The following is a 20,648-nucleotide window of genomic DNA, read 5'->3' on the forward strand; positions in this document are numbered from 1 at the left end:
TACTTTGCAGGCTGCACGTCTATATGAAGTATGTGTTTGGGATTTTTTTCAAAGCCTTATTGATTTTTATTTTGCTGTTGGCACTGCTAACCTCTCTACAATACACTTGTATTTCTGAGTACCTCACCATTTGATGGTCTTTCAATTTTGATTTTAATGATGTTTTCCACATTAAAGAAATTCCCCAAAGAACGCCATATATACCATGGCTGGAATAAAAGTGCAAGGGCATGATTAGATGTTCTTCCCCCTGTGACTGCTGGAAATTTGTGAAAGCGTAGACAAAATGTGATATAACCTAGTGTTGCTGCCAAGAATTGTAGTGATTATATCCTGCTGAGCAGAAACACTATCTTCCCTAAAAGGGAAAGATAGAACAGAGTAGAGCAGTAGGTAGGTGATGGTGAGATACAGATACCACAAATTAGGAATTCTTGTCTGTACCAGCTCAGAAACCATTACATTGTGGAGGATTCAGTTTTGTAGCTGCTCTTCTAGTGCATTTCTGTAAGGCACAGCCTTTCTTTATAAATCATTCCTTAAAATTAGGGTCTTGTTTTGCTTTTCCTGCATGAGAGCCACCATCCTTGTCATGTTTCACCTGCAAAAGGATGATCGATGTTTTGAGATTGTCTCAATTATCAGAGATGTTCTGAGCTGAAACGCTCAGTCTGATGTTAGGAAGAAATCTGGGTGGGGAGGAAGGGATGGGTACATAATTTTCCCTAGAGTGGGGAGCAGTTACCGAGCTCCTCAGTGACTCCTGCTCTGCCTGTGCAGGTTTAAACCTTTTCCCATCACAGGTGACCCATAGGCAGGAGGCATCTCTGTGGCAAGAGTGCATTTGGGCTTGCTGCTACCACATCCACCTCTTCTTTCTCCCACATTATCTATCCAGTGATATCCCTGAGGGGTCATCCGCATTTGTTTCCTCACTGTCAGTCAAAAAAGGAATCCTTAGCTCCTGCTAATACTGTTTTGTATTGATACTTTACCTTGGATTAGCTGTGGATGCAAGGAATTATCTTTCTGTTGAGCAATGCCTGTAAGATGCAGCAAGAGAATGATCCCTATGGACAGGAGTTTATTGTAGTGTAGGGCAGTGTAAGAATTGTTCAGAAGGGATCACTCACCTGGCATAATTCTTGGTGCTCTGCTAGTTGTTAGTAATGAACTGTGAAAATTTACAGTTGTAGTGTGGACAGCACTAGCACTAAATTATTTAAGTTGCAGCTTTCATGAAAGAACCCTTTCAAATCCATTGGGGTTTTTGTGTTTGTTTTTTTGGTTTTTTTATTTTTTTTCCTTGAGATTAAGTATATATTGACATTTTTGGACTTCACCTTTACTTTGTGTTATAGTAAATGGCATCATTTGATGTGATACAGCATGTTACATGTGGAATGCTGGGCTACTCTCTGTGCTGAGACACTGATCTGCTTCAGGCAGAAACTTATGGGCATGTTTGAGAAGACAATTTTAATTTGCACAATTAAAAACCCAGCCATATTTGACCTCAGTTATTGAAATCTTACTGCACTCTGTCTAAAGAAAAATTGTCTTTCCACTGATAATAAGGATGAAACTACCAGTCAGAAAAGTCTGTTCCAGCAGTATTAGGTTAGTACAGCAAAGATTTCTTATTTTTTTCCCCAGCAGCTGACTTTGCCTCAGCAGTGACATGAGGGTTTGCCAAGCCTTTGTCACAAAACAAGCTAGTGAGGACTTTTGGAAGTCACTGTGCAAAGAACACTGTTCTAACAGAACATGTGTTCTCAGGACAAGGCTGATACTCTCAGAAGAGGTGCCAGGTGACAAAAATAGTTGTATTTTGTAGGACAGATAGAAAAGAATGCTGTGTCTTTCCAGATGGTATTTTGTTTTGTAGTTGTGGATGATTCAAGTTAAGGGCTTGGAGTTGTGGATGGCTTTCTAAATATGACTCCTGGAAGCGTATCTGGTCTCACTATTTGGTTCGATATCCTTAGGAGACAAGATACTCACACGTAAGCGGACTGCCTGTGTGCTACCACACAATTCAAAGCAGCTAGAAAGCTGTTTGTAGTAGTCAACACCATGTGCTCATAAATGAGTGAAGTGTCTTGTTATTTTGGGATGTGCTAAGAAGTATTTTTAGAATATTCTTTTTCTTTTTCTTTTTTTAATTGGATGAAACATGATATCAAAGTCAAACATTTTTGTTTCTCTTTTCATTTGTTCAGAGTGAAAAGTTGAAGCACACAATTGTATGATAAATAAAATAGTATTTTATTTGTTGTTACATATATGTATGCAGCATATATATACTCCATAGGATTGGGTGTATTCCAAAGTTGAAGCATCTCAGTGAGTCATCTATGGAGGACTTATGTTTTAGATTTAATAAAAACACCAAACTAGCACACTACTGTTGGCATATAATTCACAAAATATCACTCTGTTCTTAACTTTGCAAAACTCAATGCATTGCTTTTCAGCAGCTACAATATTTGACTTGTATAATTATTTACTGTACCAAATTTGAAGGTTTTTTTTTAATTTTAGTGGAAATTATTGTTTGCAGAGGTGCTAGATTCAAGTAAGGGTCTTGCATTGAAGAATTCTCATAGAGAATTCAGTAACTTCCCAAATGATTTAAGATAGGTTCATATTTAAATAGTTGTCTTTAATCTCTTCATTTATATAGTTAAAGACAAAATTCATTATGATCAATAAATTAATTTGGCTTTATAAAGCCATATATTTCCTATTCATCATGTCAAATGCTTGTGAGTTTTCTTTTGAGTAAAGAAATTCTGGAATTCTGGCTCTGAAAAGTAAAGGTCTAATCCCAGCTGCAATAAGGACTGTTTCTTTCTTCTTTTTCACTGTAGTGTAATGGTGTTGAGGTGGATGTAGGAAAGCATTCATCAGCACTGTAGTGGGAAAAACAAAGGAAAAAAAAATCATAACACGAAGTCCAGTGATAGTTCCTGATGTTGTCACTTTGTACTGCATGACATGGCATAAGTCACTGAGAGAGACTTTCACTGTAATACATTTGTCCTGGTACCTCAATTCAGCCAGTCATATGTATAACTAATACAAAACAGTATGTGACAATCCCAAGGCATTCTGTAAACACCAAAAATGATTTTGAAGTGATGTGGTCTGGATGGAGCAACCCAGGCAAAATAAGCTTTAGCTTCCTTAAACCATAAAAACTGTACATATGTGTTACTTACAGGAAAAATCGTGACTAGGTGTCTTTCCTGAGTTTTATTGGATAACAACAACAACAAAAAAATCACCAGATTAGATTTTGGTTTTAATTGGCATGCAGTATTTAATATGTAGAACTGTTGATGTCTTTTGGTGTTCGGTTTTTGTTTGTTTTCTTAATAAGTTGTAACTGATGTTACTATTGAAGCTATCCAGTTTGTTAAACAAAAGAAATATTCCCTGAAGCAGCTAAATTGGACCTGGGGGATGGAGAGTGAGGTGGGGGTGTAACAGGCTTGAAAGGTTTTTAGAAATTGTAAGTCTTGTCATCTTATCTGGTTTTAGGCTATAAATTAAAAGAGAATAAATGTGCACATCAGTGGGCAAGCTAGGGATTGAACTGCACTAGAGTGAATGGGAAGAAATACTTTATAAAGTTACAGAAGAGATTATAGTTGTGAGGGATTGGCTTCTCACACTGGTACTTTAATACCTCATGGTATTGGGGTTTAAGAAGTGAATTATTTCCATTATAATTCATTATTTCCATTATAATTGACAGTAAAACTTTGACCAGAAGCATGGAGTGCTTGGCAGTTGTTTAACTTACTTTAATTGTTGATTATATGTTATATATTATTAATGCAGTTTGTTGTAATTTCAGATAAAACTTAAAACATTATGGAGCTATAGAAGAAAATATAAAGTCGTTTTTTTTAATAGCCATGTTTTCACTTTTTCCCCCTTCTGCTCTGTTTCAGAAACATAGAAAGACAGCATTGTTCAGGATGCTGCTCAAATAATAAAACGAGTAATCTTTTTTCAGTGATTCAAAAAACTAGTGAAAGATTAAATGATACTTCATGGCAGCTGATGCTGGGATCCCTGAGCTTGATCTCAGAAGCTCTAGTTTAAACCTTCCCTTATGTGAATTCCTGATGGACATATTTGTAATAAATTTTAATGAATGCTTTCTTAGTGAAATGTCCCAGGCTTTTTTACTTTTCTTCCAAACCATGATGTTCTTGGTTCATATTCAGTTCAGTTGTTGCCTTCAGTTTGTTGTGAGACATGAAGCCTGGCTTTTGTGAAAATCAGTAGAAAACCTGAAATCTGTTAGTTGTGAAAGCTTTATTCTCTTACAATTTAGCCAGAATTATGTTCCGATATTCCGTATTGAAAGTGCACACACACTGAGGGAAATTTCTCTGACGCTATCGTTACAGGAGGGAGTTGAACGGCACATTGGCAACTGTTACCTGCAGTTACCAGTGGGTCTGAAGTTACCAAGCCCTGTTTGAAGTGCTACAAGGATTGCAGCAAGCTATGAATATGTCGTGGTCTTCCTCTTGATGATGTAGTTAATTCTAAATGAGCTTTTCATGCCAAACTGTGTTCACAGCTATGAATTGTTCAGTAGAGAAATGATAAAATCAGTGACACTGAGCTGAAGTTTGTTTCCAGAAACTTGTTTATAAATCCAGTTGTTTCATATAAAGCAAATCTGAATTAAACTGAAAAACAGTGTTTAGGTTTCTGTAGGAACAAACCACTTTGGAAATGCTGTAATATGTAGGACATTATTCCACTGTTTTGGGGGCTAATCTTAAAATTATTTTATGCAGGTTTCACCTGGAACATCTCGTTCAAGTTACCCAGCTACCAGCTATCAGGACTCCAGCAACTGGGAATCTCTAATGAAAATTAAAGAAGGGCTGCTAAGACAGAAGGAGTTTGTGATTGATAGGTAAGTAAGCTCCTGCTGCATTCATTAGATTAGATGAAGTAAAAGCTAGAGTGTAAAAGCTGGCTTTCAGGAGAGGTACTTACTCAGTAAAGTTGTTAGGTTTCAATCCAACCACTATTTATGCACAAATGTGTAGGAGCTTATCCTGCTAGGAGAGAAGACTGGCAGCTGGCCTAAAGTCTTACACAAAGTTGGAAATGTATTTAGGAGGTTTAATGCCTCTGGAGTGGAAAAGGAACAGGGAATCCAACAGCCACTTCTGCTGTCAGGTTCCCCTCTTAGCTTCTTACCAGGCTGCAGGTTTGTATAGGACATCTTTCTGCTTGTAAGGTCTTGGAAGTGAATTGCAAGATGAAAATTGTACAGCTGCATTGGGCTGACTTTCTTTTCCATCACAAGTACAGAAATGCAATATATTTGTAGCCAGTTGATAAAGCTCTGAGAAACTGGCCTTTGTAGTAATATTCAACAGTAAAATCCTATTCAAATCCTCATACAAATTGTTCTGATAAAAAAATGTTAAATAATTAAATTCAGAATCTTTATGTTAATGAATATATAACCTCTTATTAGAATTGCTGTCAATCTGAATGGGCCTTAATAGCAACTCACCACTGTTAAGTTTCTAGTACCGGGATGATTATGCTTGTGCAAGATCAGTTCATTCCTCTATTGCAACAGAATGAGGAATTGCAGTGGTTGAAAGGTGTTTCTGTCCCTTAGCACTCTGGGCAGTACCTGTGATGGCATTTCAGCGATGGAAGTTGGCACTGGGTTCCCAGTTGATGTAGGATGTTAATGTGTGTTTACCAGCTGCTGCAGCAGCAAAGATGGGACGCAGTTGGGAACTGAGGCATGGGATCACCATCCCACTCTGCCAGCTCTCCTGCGGAGGTGGTGATCTCCCAAGGGGGCAAGAAGTTAAAATGGAAACATCTTTAGCTGTTGTTTACATCTCCTCTGTTAGAGCCTTTTGATCAGCTGCTTGAAGGCCATTTAAATTACAGTGGTGTTTTTCAGGCTTGCTATGTCAGCAGTAATGCTGCAGTAGCAAACCTGCAGTCCACCTCCTGGGGCCCAAGCTGTCAGCATTGTTTGTGAGGACATCGCTCATGGTGGCTGGGGTGGTCTTCAGTGCCTCTGCTGAGCTTCTCCTGTGCATTCCACATGAAGGCTTGTTATACACTGGCTGCTAAAAATGCAGTTGGTGCTGCTCTTCTCACACTGGAAATGTGTTTATAGTCAAGGGAGAAGTTTCTGAAGTGACTGTAACCTGACTGCTAGCTAATGTTACTTGATACTGTCCATATGGAGGAAGAAAAACTATCTCTTGATACCCAGTGACAGTGCACTGGTTCTTTTTTTTGTACAAGTAATTTCTTTTGTGTGACTTATTGATAATGAATACAGTTCTTTCGGGATTCACTCAGTTTAGATTTCTTTTCATTCAGATGAAAAGGCAAAATACATTTTGGAAGCTATTGAAATGGAATAGACCACTTAAGTGATGTTACATATTCAAGTAGATACTTGGTGTTAATGTTGTAATTTGTAACAATGCAGTGTAGCAATACATCACAGAACTGGCTCTTCTTTGAATATTGAATCCCATTTGAGTAAATTATTTGCCTGAAAAGTTACTTTAAAATTAATAAAAACATTTAAAATCAGTGTATTTTTAAGATTAGTACAAATTGATGTTGCATATTTACAAAGTTTTTACAACAGATTGGTTTTTTTCATTTCTTTAGAAGAGGTTGTGCTTTCTGTGACAAATAAAACCCCTTTTGATTTCACTCATGAAGAAAATGCTACATATCTGCTGTGCAAAAACCTTGAAATGGAACTCCATTAAAAAGCACTAGTGTTACATTTCTTATTAGATGTGGTGTTAATTGGCTTAAGTGTGAAAACTACCTTTCTCCAAGGCACAAAGCAGCACTAAGTGAAAATGTGTTGTTAGCTATATTTAGCACATGGGAGCACAAGGCATTCTTGCACTGAGCTTCAGAATGGTGTTTGGGAGTAAACCTAAGTATTTCAGCTCTTGGTCTTCCTGAGCTTAATTTAAACTTCTTTTCAGAGTTTGAATTTCTTTGGGAATTGTGACCTAAAATTAAAAACATAAAGTTTGCTGAAGTGTAGTTAATTCAACATGGTGGTAGTTAAATTACAGAATTCATGCTTTGGGGAAATGTAGAAGAAAGTAATTTGTTCACTGAGGTTAGGTAGTAGGTGTTTGCTGAGAGGGCCCTTTGTACATCTGTTTTAAAAGGTTGTGAGTTTTAACAGGTGTAGTCTCCTTTAGTCATATGCTGAATTTACAAAGTGGTAGTTGAGGGGACAGAAGCTCAGGAGAGATGTGTTAACCTCTTGCTGCCTGGTAGCCAGAGGAGCAGGACAGTGCTGGTAGAGCTGGTACAGTGCTCTGGGCCCAGCTGTTTGCTGCTGGCAAGTACAAGGAACAGCTGGATGTAAAGAGGCACACCAGGAACACCTCCCTCTTGCCCTTGTCACCAGCCTCCCTTTCACCCACAGGGTCATTTACCTTTTTTCTAGGGTTAAACACTCTTGTTGGGAATTGTACTGGTGTCCCACTTGTCAAGGAAGTGGAGGAGATTAACATCACCCACCTTGTTCTTCATAGCAGTGCTTTAATCTGTTAATAAGTAGGAAATGGATGCTATGTACAGGGTAGTATCTTTAGGCTGTTGTACCTTTATCTTGATAAAAAAAAAGAGGAAGAGTAGAAGGAAAGTGAAACATGCTGCCTGCTTCCCTGCTTTCCACACAAAGATAAAAAGGCAAAAAAATTAAGCCCTTCCAGATTAGATTATTAAATTTCCTTGTTTTGCATTGGAAATCTACCAGATAGGAAGATATCTGGTTATATAAATATGTTACCAATATATAGATAGATAGATAGAAAACTACCAGATAGTTGCAAGTAAGTTTCCAACAGTTACAAAAACAATTCAAGAAATAATGCTTATTAGTGTGAATAATATGTGAATACTTTAGTGTGTCACTAGAAATTCAAGCATTTTTAAGTTTTTAAAATCCCAAACAGCCACTTGAGCCTGTGAAAAGAACAAGTACCTTGATTTTTTTATCTATATACTGTGTTGAACAGCAGATTCAGCAACAGATAAATTACATTGATGTATTTTGTATAGTCTGTTCAGCATTTAGCTAAGTAGTTCACAGCCTAAATGAATGGGTTTAAAAGTGATTTGGGTTTGCTTTTTAAAACTACTCTAGGAGTCACTGCTAATTTAATAAGTAGAAATCTGAAATGTTTTTCAAGTCTTCTCTTATGAAAATGAGGGGAAGACTACTTTCAGGAAGTGAAAACATGGTGCAAGCAAGCAAGCCTGCTCTTTGTGTGTGTACCAGAACACAGTGGCACTTCTTAAAGGTGTGTCTCTTTTTTCCAGTTAAGAACTGTTGTACAGGCCATGAATGAGGACTTAAGGATGTAGTCTGTAAGAGAAAATCTGCTGCTGCAACACTTACTACTATGTCTGTCACCAACTGTACAAAATAATTGGATTATATCATTGCCTTATTTCTCTAGCAGCTTAGTATGTAACACTGCATTATATTTAGCACCAGAGGGAGCCAGCAGTGTTTGTATTGGTTTAGAAAATTACAGCATCACATTTTAATTCTTCATGTTGCTCCTCTGTTCAGTACATTAACACCACTGAAATTGCACTGTTTGGTGCAATGCTGAATCTTGAGACTGACCTGCCACTGTAGGTGTCTCTAGTGTGGTCCTGGCAGAGTTTACGTGGCACGAACAGGGGCTGCATGTAGTAGGTATGTGAATAAATGCCAAATATCTGGACACATGACACAAGCTGCTGAGAATAACGCTGTGCATGCAGTGTTCTCTTGCAGACAGCATAAGAGCATTTGAACAGCTTTTTAAGGAAAGGTAGATTTGGAAGTACAATTTTAGTGAATAGCTATTATCTCTCAGAGCATAACGTGTACATTCTTAAAACAGTTGCTAAATCATTAACTTCTAATTCCATATCTGAATTAGGATTATATGTTTTCACTGAGACAAGCAAAGTAGATTTTCTTCGCCTTGTATCAAATTGTCCTGACTTCAGTAGATGACCGAAAACTGTATGTGCTCTGATAGTGCTCATTTTAATGCTAGTATTAAGATGTAATTATTTTAATTTCAATTGGCTTGTTAAGATCTGCAGCATTAGCATATCCACTTGATAATTTGATGGTGATAATTTGATGCCATTTTGAGGAACCTGAATCTTTATACCACGCATGTGGTGAGTGCGCGTGAATATAACAGGGAGTCCTGTGTGAGAAGTGGGGCTGCAAGGAACCTCCTCAGTGTTTTGCTGTGTAAAATACATTTTGCTTCCAAAAAAAGTGTGAAAAAGATGCCTTTGTCTTTTTCCAATATCAACCCCAGGTAACTTGTGGATGAGACTTCTGTATGTCTTGAGCTGGTAAATGTTCTGGAAGGTTTTGTTGCAGAGTAATTATTTTAGCTGTTTTAAAAGGTCACTTTGTCAGATGTAAGTGCTAGTTACATTGATGGAATTAGTTTTCATCTAATAACCTAAATCTTGGCAATAATGAGAGGACGTAGGGCTGGAAATTATCTATTTAATCTGACTGCCAGGCCCTAGGGAAGGCAAGCAGTAGTTCTGGTTGCTTACCCTATTGGTATCTTCAATACCAGCTGCTCTACAGCCTTTCTGGGTTGGGCAGTTTGGTGATTAATTAGCTCAAATTTTAGAAATTTTTTACTAATATGACTTAATCTTCCATCCGTAGGTAATGTTTTCTAGGCATCAAGTCTTTATTATTCTTTGAGATCTCTACAGCTGATGAGCACATCTTCCCTGAAGTGTCCAAATTGGCCATTGAGGCCTCCCTTGGGCAACCAGACATGTGTGGTGTTTACTTTTTGCTGTACAACATTGGGCAGTTTTGGTCAGCTGCAGTACCAGATACTTCTCTGTGGAACTGGTACTAAACCATTTTGTATTCCATAGATTTAAATAATTTTAGTAAGTTCTAGTATTTGGCAGAGAACTGCAGGGGAGGTGCAAGAGTTGTTCTCTGTCCTGCCATGAGACTGCAGAAGTTGAAGAGCTCCCAGCATGGGAGGGAGAGTGCAATCCTCTCTCTGAAGCAACATTTCTATTTGTGTCACTCTCATTCCTCACTCCCTTGATTAAGTAGTCCAAGGCTTTTGAGAAAGTAGAGTTGCTGTCTGTGCTCTTGCCTGCCTTGCTTCAGCTCTAGCTCAGATCCTGCGGGTCAGGCAAGCATTTCAAAGTTAATGCAATTCAGAAAAGTCATTCAAAAAATACCACAAAAACCAATCCATCCAGATCAGAGATCATGTCTTGACTCCCAAAGGTAGTGTTCCCATCTTCCCTTCAAGGTAAGTTCTGCTGTGACTGCAAGAAAGGTTCATTTAGAACAGTTTCACAAAAAAAGGAGACTTTATTGCATATGAAATTTGAGGTCTTTTCTCATGAATTTTGCTGATGCTGGCGTTCTTTGGCATTATCTTCCAAATTCCGGAAAACATATTCACATTGTTTTTAGGACTTCGTGTACTAAGGATCTCTTTCCCTATCAGTACTCTGCATGTTTGGACTTCTAGTCCCAAGAGATTGTGCCTCTAAAACAAAGGGATATAAAAATTTGTATCCAACTTCTTCAGCAACAAAACAAGCCGCCTATCTCAAGCTGCAGTATGGAATAAATGATACCTGTAATACAGAGGGATCCATGTTGTAGTTTACTTTGTATCCTAATTCTGAAGAAATCTGCTCAGACATTTTCACCTAAAGCAGCAAATTCATGTTAAGTTGTGACTTTTGAAGGTAAGCAACAATTGTAATTTGGTTTCTTAAGTTACTAGTGTCCGTTCTGTAGTAGAGGAAGTTCTGTTCTAAAGTCCCTGAATTGTTTGAAGATACTGGTCTTGTCTTGGAGGGTGAGATGGAGATTTACATTAATGTAGAAATTTAAATTAAGTAAGTAGAAATTAAGAAATTAATTAGAAATTAAGCTGTTAGATTTTAAAATTAGCTAATTAGAAATTAAGTAAACTTAGAAGTTGGGGAAACGAAGTGCTTCTCTGGCAGATGTGGGTTTCTAAAGGCTCTTTCATGTTTGAGTAAGTAGGGGATAAGATGAGCATATGGAGAATGGATGAGCTGGTCCCAGATTCAAGAAGTATGGTTTATTTCCAGACAAATGTATATGTGAGTGTCTGTAAGTATATGTCCACACTTGTCCTGTGTGAATGTGAGGAAAATTATGTGAATATCAGTTATGTCATACAGATATTTTTGAGACTTAAGGAGAAGCATTTTGTATATTAAGCAGTTTGTTAATGCTGGTCTCTGAAGACAATCCAGTCTTGTGCACGCTGAGCTAAGTGCTATTCTCTGCTGTCCCACATCCTCTGTGCTGACTTGAATTTTCAAAGGGAACTGTTTGAGCTAAAGGACAGAACTGCAATTGAATCAAAAGAGAGACCTCCCCCACTCTTCCCACTGATACTTCATTGTTATGGCTCTAGCTTTCTTTTTGCTCATTTCAATAGATTCAGTTAGGGTCAAGTAGCATCAGAAATTTTCCTCTGAATTCTAGACGGTTTTGTAAGTAGAGTCATAGGATGGGGGAATTATGAATGGAAGTATCTGTGGCAGGCAGAAAGATAAGGAATACTATTCTCCTTAAATGCCCAAGAAATAATTAGGCAGAATCAGCATCTTTGGTAGCCTAGTGTATAGTGTTATGATTTCATGTAGGGCTGGTAGTTGGTAATTTTGGGAAAGGCGAGAGAATGGTACAATCTGCCATGACAGGTTTTTAATTTTCCCTTTGTAACAAAGTATCATTGATCTGAAATATGAAACATGGCTGAAGCCTTAAAATTTTGTTTACAAAAATAAAGAATGTTCCAGGTAACGTAAGAAAAGGGAGCAAGATGCGTATTTATAAGACTGGGAACTAAGCCAATGTCATTACTTTGTGAAAATGATAGGGCTTTCCATAAATAATATAGCTAGAATGTAAATAGCTGACACATGGGAACTGGGACATAAAAGCTGGTTCAGGAAACCATAGAGCCGTACACAGCCATCACTTGAGTCTTGTATGTTGGATAACCTGTCACTTCTGCTGAGCTCCCTCAGAAGGAATGTACCTGGGAGCTGTACAGGGAAGATTTGATCTTGGGTTATTTATAAATGTCTGGAGGTTCAAAAAATGGAGTGAAAGGGCATAGTCCAGTGTATCAGTGAAATGAGAAAAAAAGAAAAATGAAAATAATGAAAATATAGCAAGCAAGTTAGCTTCTGAAGGAAAAAAAAACACAAAGCCTTTAAATCATTATATCTGAAGAAGAATGCAAGATGTCTTCAGGGCAGAACTCTTCTGTAGGTAACTGCAACAGTCTTCTGTGTACCAGGCAGTCTTCTCCTACCTCAAGAGGAGTTTAGATTCTTTTTTTGTCTGTTTCTGCACTGCCACCCCCAGTTTCTGGAAATAATATTGGACCTTGAGGGACAGCTGGAAAGATTTTTGTCAGAAGTGTTTGTGAAAACAATGTTATTAGTCTTATGTTTCTATTAATTGATTGGAGAGAATATTTACAATTTATTCATCTTTTAATGCCATTTTCTTCTGGAAGATCAGTTTAAATAAGGAACACTAAAATGTACCTTCTGAAAGGATGGTTTTTATTCCTGCCTTTTCTGATTTATTTTCATTTTTTTTTTAGCTTTTATTTATTTTCTTTTTAAACAAAATTCTCAGCTCTGAGTCCCTTTGGTTGGTTGATTACTTTGTATCAGGATATTGTCTCCTGTTCTCCTCTACTTTAGTCTGAGTGTAAGGGGAAGGGATGTGTCAAGACAGACACTTTAATTAAAATAGTGGTTTTTGCATGTGGACAAAGAGGCTGAATGAAACCAAGTGAGAGGTGCCATGACACACAGTACACCAGTAATTCTTCCTTTGCTGTCAACATAAAATTGTAACACTCACTTATGGGGAAAAAAAATAAGGACCTTGTGAAGGAAGCAGTTTCCATGTTACCTAGGTACAGTACTTTGATTGAAGCCAGATGTGTAAGGTGGGGTCTGGTTTCTGTGCACTGAAGTTAGAATTCCTGTCAGATTCCTCCATGCCCTGAGCTCAGGCCCACTTGCACTGTGCCCACATGTACTCAGATGGCTTCTGGAGGCACTAAGTGTTGAGGAGCTTGACAGAAACTTAGAGGTAGCTAAACGCTAAAGGCTGATTGTAGATGGTTTGTTTTTTTTTTAAAGTGCTGGGCTGATAGATTGGTAATAGGGTGGCTTCTGGGGACAGTGTTCCTTTTTAAATTCCTTTTAAATGAAGCTCAGAGTCTCTGGTTATGCAGCAAAATGTTTGTTTCTTGGTGCCATGAGGTTAATGTTGTTTTCATAGAGGCAGTTAAGTGAAGAAGTTTTGGGGTCTGCACAGCCTTAAAACATTTCTAGAGTGTGTTTTGTTTGTACAGTTATGTAATGATGGAGAGTTTCGTGCTTTGCAGAGTGAAAAGAAGCAAGCTAGTTAAACCTTGTGTTCTGTCACATCTCGGGTTATCTTGTCTCCTTTTTTCCAATAGGGATTTTGTAGGATAGGGAAAGGATTATGAAAGGAAATATGGCGCTGGTAGTTCAAAAATATTTTAAAGCATATTCTCCAGACTGTAGTGTTCAGACTCTTGCAATCCTGCCTGGGAAGGAAGGCGCTGCTAAATTACTGTCAGCCATAAACAGAAAATCATGTAGTGCTTTCAAGGGGTATGTGACAAGTGGTTAAATAATTTTTAAACAATGAAATTTTAATAGAACTGTCTAGGAGGTAATAAGGCGATAAAAAAATGAAAATTTGCTTCAGTTCATAGATTTGGATAACTCTAAATAATTTTGTTCTCTGTGACCAGGCATGCACAGAAGTCATCAAGACTTAATATTTTCTCATATGTTTATGCAAACTCTTGGACTTTTATAAGGCCTCTTACAAGTTAAGAACATATTCCTTTACCTAACCTTCCAAAATAAGTTGGAAGCTTTCTGTTTGTAGTGCTGTGTTGCAGACGACAACCAGAATTGTACACAGTCTTCCCATGTCACATACTCCTTTTGTATTTGTACAAGCTTGTTCAATCTAGATAGTAGAGGGAAGAGGGAAGCCTCAAGATCACCTGTGCTGATAGAAAATACTTTAAGATTTGCTACGGAGTCACATAAATGCATTCACTTGCTCTCTCCTTAATCATTCATGTTGAATAAATTGTTCTAAGGTACCAACAAATGGCAACATACATGTACTGGTTTTCCATTCATTGCTGTTCTTTATAGATATAAAATTAGGGAAACAGAAAAAAAAATCATGTTCTCATCATGTCTTCTTTAGCCCATCTAGCTGAGAAATGCGTAACTTCTACCGTATTCAGTATTTTAAAAATATGATATTCTTCTTCTACCCCAAATATATAGGGGTACACTTGGCTGATGACTAGAAGAATATGAGTAGCTAAAATGGTCCCTTCAACTGGGTTTTGACATCCTGTTAAAATTTGCAGTTGTAGTTGCAGTCAACTAATACATGTTTCATGTTAGTTTATAGATTATATAATGCATATTTTCTGTACACATGCCAATGTTTCCAAGATGCTCTTCCAAAACACAACCCTTCAAAATTTTAGAAAAAGCAACAGATTTTGATGTTTTCCTGTATACTTTGCAGGATTTTCTTTTCCAGCGTGTGCACAGGCAGGTCTTTTCCCTTGAAGTTAACCTCTATTTGCTATTTATCTCCTCTAAAGACTTGGTTTAGTCATCTGGGTTCAGCATCATTGTTTTCAGAAAAGCCAGTCATGCTCCATGCTTAGAGGTGAAACCCTGAGAAAAAAATGTCATGCTTGCATGCAAATATATCCTAGGATAAAAAAGAAGGAAAAGTGAAAACTAACGGAGCGCACAAAATCAGTTTTAAGTTTGTTGAGAAGGTCTTTGTGTGTTTCTGGTGGGTGCTGACAGCTCCACTCTGGGGTCAGGTTTTGAGGTGCCTGTTGCTCCATGGAGAGTTACTGCACACCTTGTGAGGCTGAGCCTCGAGCTGGGGCAGAGACCTGGCAGGTGTTTGCCCCGCAGTCCTGCCTAGTTCAAATGCGGTCCTGATTTAAACTGTGATACAATTTGTGTTATAATTAAATAGTGATACAATGCTGATACTGTTTCTGCTGTACACTGGCCAAGCAGTTGGGGCATGATACTTGTTTTAGGGCACAGGGCAGTATTTTACCCTAGGGGAAGGTAGTTGATTGAGAAAGTCTAAAGTAAAGCAAAAAGCAAGACCTTGCAGGGAAGCTGTGCTGACTATCTTATATAATGGCCTTTTCTTCTTAAGTTCTTTCTGTTCCCCTTGATTTATAAATCTCTTCAACTTTTGTCAGAAGTCAGCTCTGGTAAAGAGAGGGGCCAAGTGAAATGAATGTGCCATTTTTGTTTGATTTTGTTCTGCTTTCTGTATGCTTTTTCCTGCTTATACTTCCAGCCCTAGGAGCAAATGGCAACAGAAGCCTCCCTCAGCCCACACAAAATTGATAGAGTTTTCGAATTGTATTTCTACAGTTGCAGTCTGGCTGCAGTGGGAAAAAGCCCACAGCTAGTGTAGATCAGGATAGTTGGATACCATGCTTAATGTATTCTTCCCTATAAGTCTTAAGATCTCTGTTTTTCTAATCTCTGTTCCATTCCATTTTTTTTTCCAAATTAAATTTGTGTATTACAGGCAAAATCAGCAAATTAACAATTTACATCAGAAGATAAGGGAGAATGAAATACGAGCTCAACATGCACGACTGAGCCATCTTGTGAACTGCGAAGAGCCATACTTGACTAATTTACAGGTAGGATGAATACTTTTCTTTCAGCAGAGCTTTCCACTTCACTGTACATAAAAGCATAGTCACAATTTTCTGCAGGCCAAAGTGTAGAGCTTTTGTGATTATTGATGGCTGTGTAATTGCATTGCTGCAAATTGCGTAGAGAAGACTTTCTAGGTATTGTAGTTTACCGTATATTTGCAGAAATCTAAGTTTTGTTAAAATCTTGTATGTCTTGAAGTCTGATAAAAATGAGATAGCAATGAGGGATTGTGACACTATAAGAATAAGAGTTTAACAGCATGCATGTATGGTAGTCCTACAGAGAGATAGTAGGAGAAAAAATAGTTTGACAGGAGAGTATCTGAAAATAACTAATAGAGGTTTTCTGTAGAGGAGGAGATACTGCCCTCCTGGTTAGATGATTAGATTTTATGGATAGAATAGATGGAGGAGATATGAGAAGGCAAACAGACTGGTGGAGTACCTTTTGACAAGACACCTGAAGAGGATATGGGCTAATACTCTTAGGGAGCACTTAGTGTGAACGGGAATGTCTGGTGATATTTTGAGTATACTTGTCCTAAGTTTCATCTGCCTAGCAGAGGTATCAAGTAGCATAAGAATGAGGTAGCAAAGGTTCACCAAGTGCAGATCAATGTGAGGACTGTGGCTGCTTATAGCACACAAATTCCATCTCCAGGCCTTGGCATATCTAAAAGGCAATGCAGCAAGGGATTGTTAAAGGCAGATATGCAGAGAAATAGCTTTTCTGTCCCTCTTTTATTGTGTTATCTTTTTCTTTCACAAACACTGCAGTAGAATCTCAGCTAGGGTACTTCAGCGTGACATTATTTGTGTACTTGGAATAACACAGCTGTACTCTGTTATCTCAGGTGAGACTGTGGTTTGTGTGACAGCAGAGAAATTCAAGTGGAGCCTCAGTGTGAAGTTAGGTATACAGAGACTTTTTGAAACATCTAGGAATGTCTAGGCTTTTGTTGCTTCCAGATCTCCTTCTATAAAATACTTCAAAACATGTCCAGATTAAGACTTTTTTTTTATATTTATTTGCAGGGGGGAGGGTGTGCAGGAGAGAAGATGCAAACAAAAGACACAAACAAATGAACAAAAGAAACAATATTTCAGAAACTGAAATTTTAGTGCACATATGTATGTTGTGCTTCAAATAAAGCAGCAGGTGCATTCCTCTTTCGTAATTTAAAGAAACTTGAAAGTTTATAATGTATTTGGGTTTCTGCTTGATTTGTGTTTGGGTTTCTGCTTGTCTTGTATAAGATGAATTTATAAAAGCAAATCTAGTTTAATGAACATTTTAATTTCTTAATACTTTGCTGAAGGAATGTCACTAGTTAAAAGAAATTATACAGACGGTATTTTTAAAGATAACCAATCTATGTTATTAAAAGAATCTTGAAAGCGCAATGGGATGCAATCTCCTTTTTCATCCCACATGCAGCCAACTTCCATTTTGTGCTTGCCTGTCTCTGGCCAGCAAAGATGGAAGCTTTGATATACAGAACAAAAGATAGGAGACCTGCCTTCTGACTGTAGCTCTAGTCTCAAGCTTGTTCTTGCACCATTCTCAACCCAGGAGTGATAGCTCTAAGCTTTGACTAGTGCTGATGTTCTGCTTTAGAAAGGTCTTGGGATTTGAAGTGTCTCTTACTTTAGTATACACAAAGCAAATTTAAAATGTTTTTCTTCCCAGGAGATGGTATGATAGTGCAGTGGTAGTGATTTGTTTTGGAAATGCTTTTTATCTGCGTTTATAGGGATTTATTTTGGGATCACACATCTTCTATGAATCTGAGGGGGAAAGTGGCCACACAATGTTCTTGTGCATTTATTATGAGTGTAAAGGTGTCCAGCTTCTTTGTTTTCTTGCTTCAGATTCCTGAAACACATGCTGTTACCACGTATTTCACTGTTTGAAAAATCAAACCCCACCCTTCCTGACAGCTAAAAAAAAAATGCAGGACAGTTTTGCTCTGCAGTTCAAGTGTACAGTGGTGTGAGTGAATATTTGTGTGACTATTTTATTTCTTTTCATAAGCAACCACAGTATGAGAGCACACCACTGCAACCTCACATTTCAGAAAGATCAGCATCCCACCTCGAGGAGCTTGAGCGAAAGATTGCAGCAGCTGAGAACAAGGAATTGCAACTCAGTGAAATTGTGAAACAACTTTCAACCAAATCCAGTGAAGAGAAAAAGAAAATGGAGGAGAAAGTAAGTGTCTTTCCTGTTCCACATTTCTTTTTGACACTGTTGCAGCAGCGTATGTTTGCTAGAAAACAACTCAGTATTTGGGTGCCTGAGTTATTTTCAAAAGGTCACTAAACTATCCGTGATAGAAAAAGAGGATTAATGATTTCAGGTGTTGGTAGTGGATAAATCTGGACTTGTAGAGAATATATCCTTGAAAGTGATTCTAGTTAAAATGGTAATCATGGTAACAGTTTTAATCAGGTACTAGTTAAGCTTTGGGAAAAAAAAAAGCCCTGCTAGTTCTTGTAGTTTGTAGTGTTTATGACAGTAAATAAAGCATCATTTAAAAACACAGATTGTGAAAATTAAATCCTTATTTTTAGCATGGTTTGTAAATGTGGCCCTCAAGCCTTGAGATGCACTTACCAGCCCATATGTGCCCATTTAGCTCGAGTGGTTCTCTTGTAGCTTTCTTAGAATGTGCAGAGTGGACTTTAGTCTGAGACAAAGATAGCTGTGTTCTTAGAACTGTTTCGACAAAGGGTTTCTTTCCAGGCTTAAGGAATTCCCAGGGGTAGTTTTGAATGTACTCACAGCCTCCCTTTATTGCAAGCAGACATGTGCCATTGACCAAGGGGTTCCTAATTAATGTTTCAGGGGTACATTGTCACTGTTACCTCATCTTCTTTAATTACTGGGCTTAATTTATATTATATCAGGTTCAAGGGATACAAGCAATGTGACACAGTGACATGTCAGGTGGGAAGACAAAGAAGAATGCATAATTAATCTCAAAACTCTGCCTTACCATTTCCGGTGAACCCTCAGTATGCTTTTCACTGAGGCAGGAAGGGCAGAAATTGGATACTGCTGCTTCCTCCTTTGTGATCTTTTCCTGCCTGGATTCCTCACTGTGTAGGGACTGGCGGGCAGTGGCAGTGGTGAGGACCTGTGCAGCAGTACTTGTGTTAGCAGCATGGTCTGTAGGCTGGGCCCCAATTCTCTGCACAGTCCCCATTTGCCCCTTAACACCTGTCCATTCTGTGCACTGAACAAAAAGCTCTCAAGGAGAGAAAGGACAGGGAGGGACAGTGGAAAATAAATACTCTTTTTTCCAGCCTTTCTTTCTGCTTTATTTGATTTAGGTAATAAAGCAAAAGATGTACCAGGAATATGAACAAATGTAACATAATACAAAAAGTCTTTTCCGGGCTTATGCAAAATTAAGGTGCCTGTAGAAAAGGTGTTTAAGAAAGCAACTATTCTGATCTGATGTCCCCTGATGTGATTGTCAGACTGCATCAGAGTCAGGGTTGTGGCTTCCATTTTTTGGTAGATTAAGTTCTTGGTCCTCATGTTTTAAATTGTTTTCCTAGTCCAGAGGAACTAAAATATATCCTGATTACTTGTTGCACATGAACATCTCAGTGGGTGAAAGAATTAACAAGTGTTAATGTGTGAAGTGTTTAAAGTGTTGATTTGTTTGTGTTTTCAGTTCATAAGGCACATGGATTGCTCTGGGCAGAGGTGAAGCAGTTGTGGTTTGAGGACACATGGGCCTATAACTTGAAGCTGTTGGGATTAATAATTTTTGGTTTTGTTTCCTGCTCTTACCCAACGTTTTCATGCAGCTGAGAGTACAGTTCTTGGAGAGTTAACAGCCTCTGCTTCCAAAGCAGGCTTATTTTTTACTGTTATCGTAAAGCATGTACTCTTTCTTTCTTCTAGCTTAAAACTAGAGACCGATATATTAATAGCCTGAAAAAGAAATGCCAGAAAGAGTCTGAGCAAAACAAAGAAAAACAAAGACGAATTGAAACCTTAGAAAAATACCTGGCTGACCTTCCAACACTGGATGATATAGAAGGGCAGACTAAACAGGTAAGGTAAAGGAGGTTTGTTTACATCTTGAAAATATAAGTAACTTCCCTAATATCTCTTCTCAAATATTTTACTGTTTCAAAATCTCTTTTTTCACCCTTATGTTTAGGAAGAGAAGTATTTCAATCTTTTAGAAAGAACTGTAGGTATTAGGATTTCTCAGACTCAGAGAAGTGACACAGGTGTGAAACTATGCAGCAGGTCACTGCAAGGCTGTGGTCTGACACGAGCTGTTCTGCTGGTGTGACACTGTGACTGACTAATGTAACCTTGTGTTAGCTGCAAATTCTAGAAGAGAAGAACAAGCAACTTCAAGAAACCATGGCTGAGTTGGAAAAGAAACTCGGAGAAGCCCGGTCACAGTGCAGAGAGAGAGAATTGCAGCTGGCATCTCAGAAGAAAAAAGAGAAAGAGCTGGTCACAACAGTGCAGAGGTATGAACAGCTGCTCAGGCTGTGCCCTGCAGTGGATGTGCTTCCCCACATGATGTCAAGACCTAATGCTATGTGCATCTTAATCTATTACAGTGCTAATGATTTTTTTTGGTAAGGGTTTTTCAGCTTGCTCCATGGCAAGTTGTAATGAACACCACAGAGAAGAGTGAGCCTAGGGCATTCTTTGCTCTCTGTCCTTCAGGTTGTGGGACACTCCAGCAG

At 38.2% G+C, this 20,648-nt stretch overlaps 1 protein-coding gene across 1 annotated transcript in view; it reads left to right on the forward strand.

The window, feature by feature from the left end:
- The window catches only part of CEP85L (centrosomal protein 85L), a 106,997-nt gene that overhangs the window by 74,336 nt on the left and 12,013 nt on the right, over positions 1–20,648 (forward strand). The window contains exons 4-8 of the mRNA XM_014263483.2: positions 4,827–4,948; positions 15,785–15,902; positions 17,956–18,132; positions 19,840–19,992; positions 20,272–20,426. Coding sequence (XP_014118958.1) covers positions 4,827–4,948; positions 15,785–15,902; positions 17,956–18,132; positions 19,840–19,992; positions 20,272–20,426 — 725 coding nt within the window. The remainder of the gene's footprint in view (positions 1–4,826; positions 4,949–15,784; positions 15,903–17,955; positions 18,133–19,839; positions 19,993–20,271; positions 20,427–20,648) is intronic.

This window comes from Pseudopodoces humilis, chromosome 3 (genome assembly GCF_049639895.1).
Source record: "Pseudopodoces humilis isolate 2021_Gansu_Grassland_sample_001 chromosome 3, ASM4963989v1, whole genome shotgun sequence".
NCBI lineage: Eukaryota > Metazoa > Chordata > Aves > Passeriformes > Paridae > Pseudopodoces > Pseudopodoces humilis.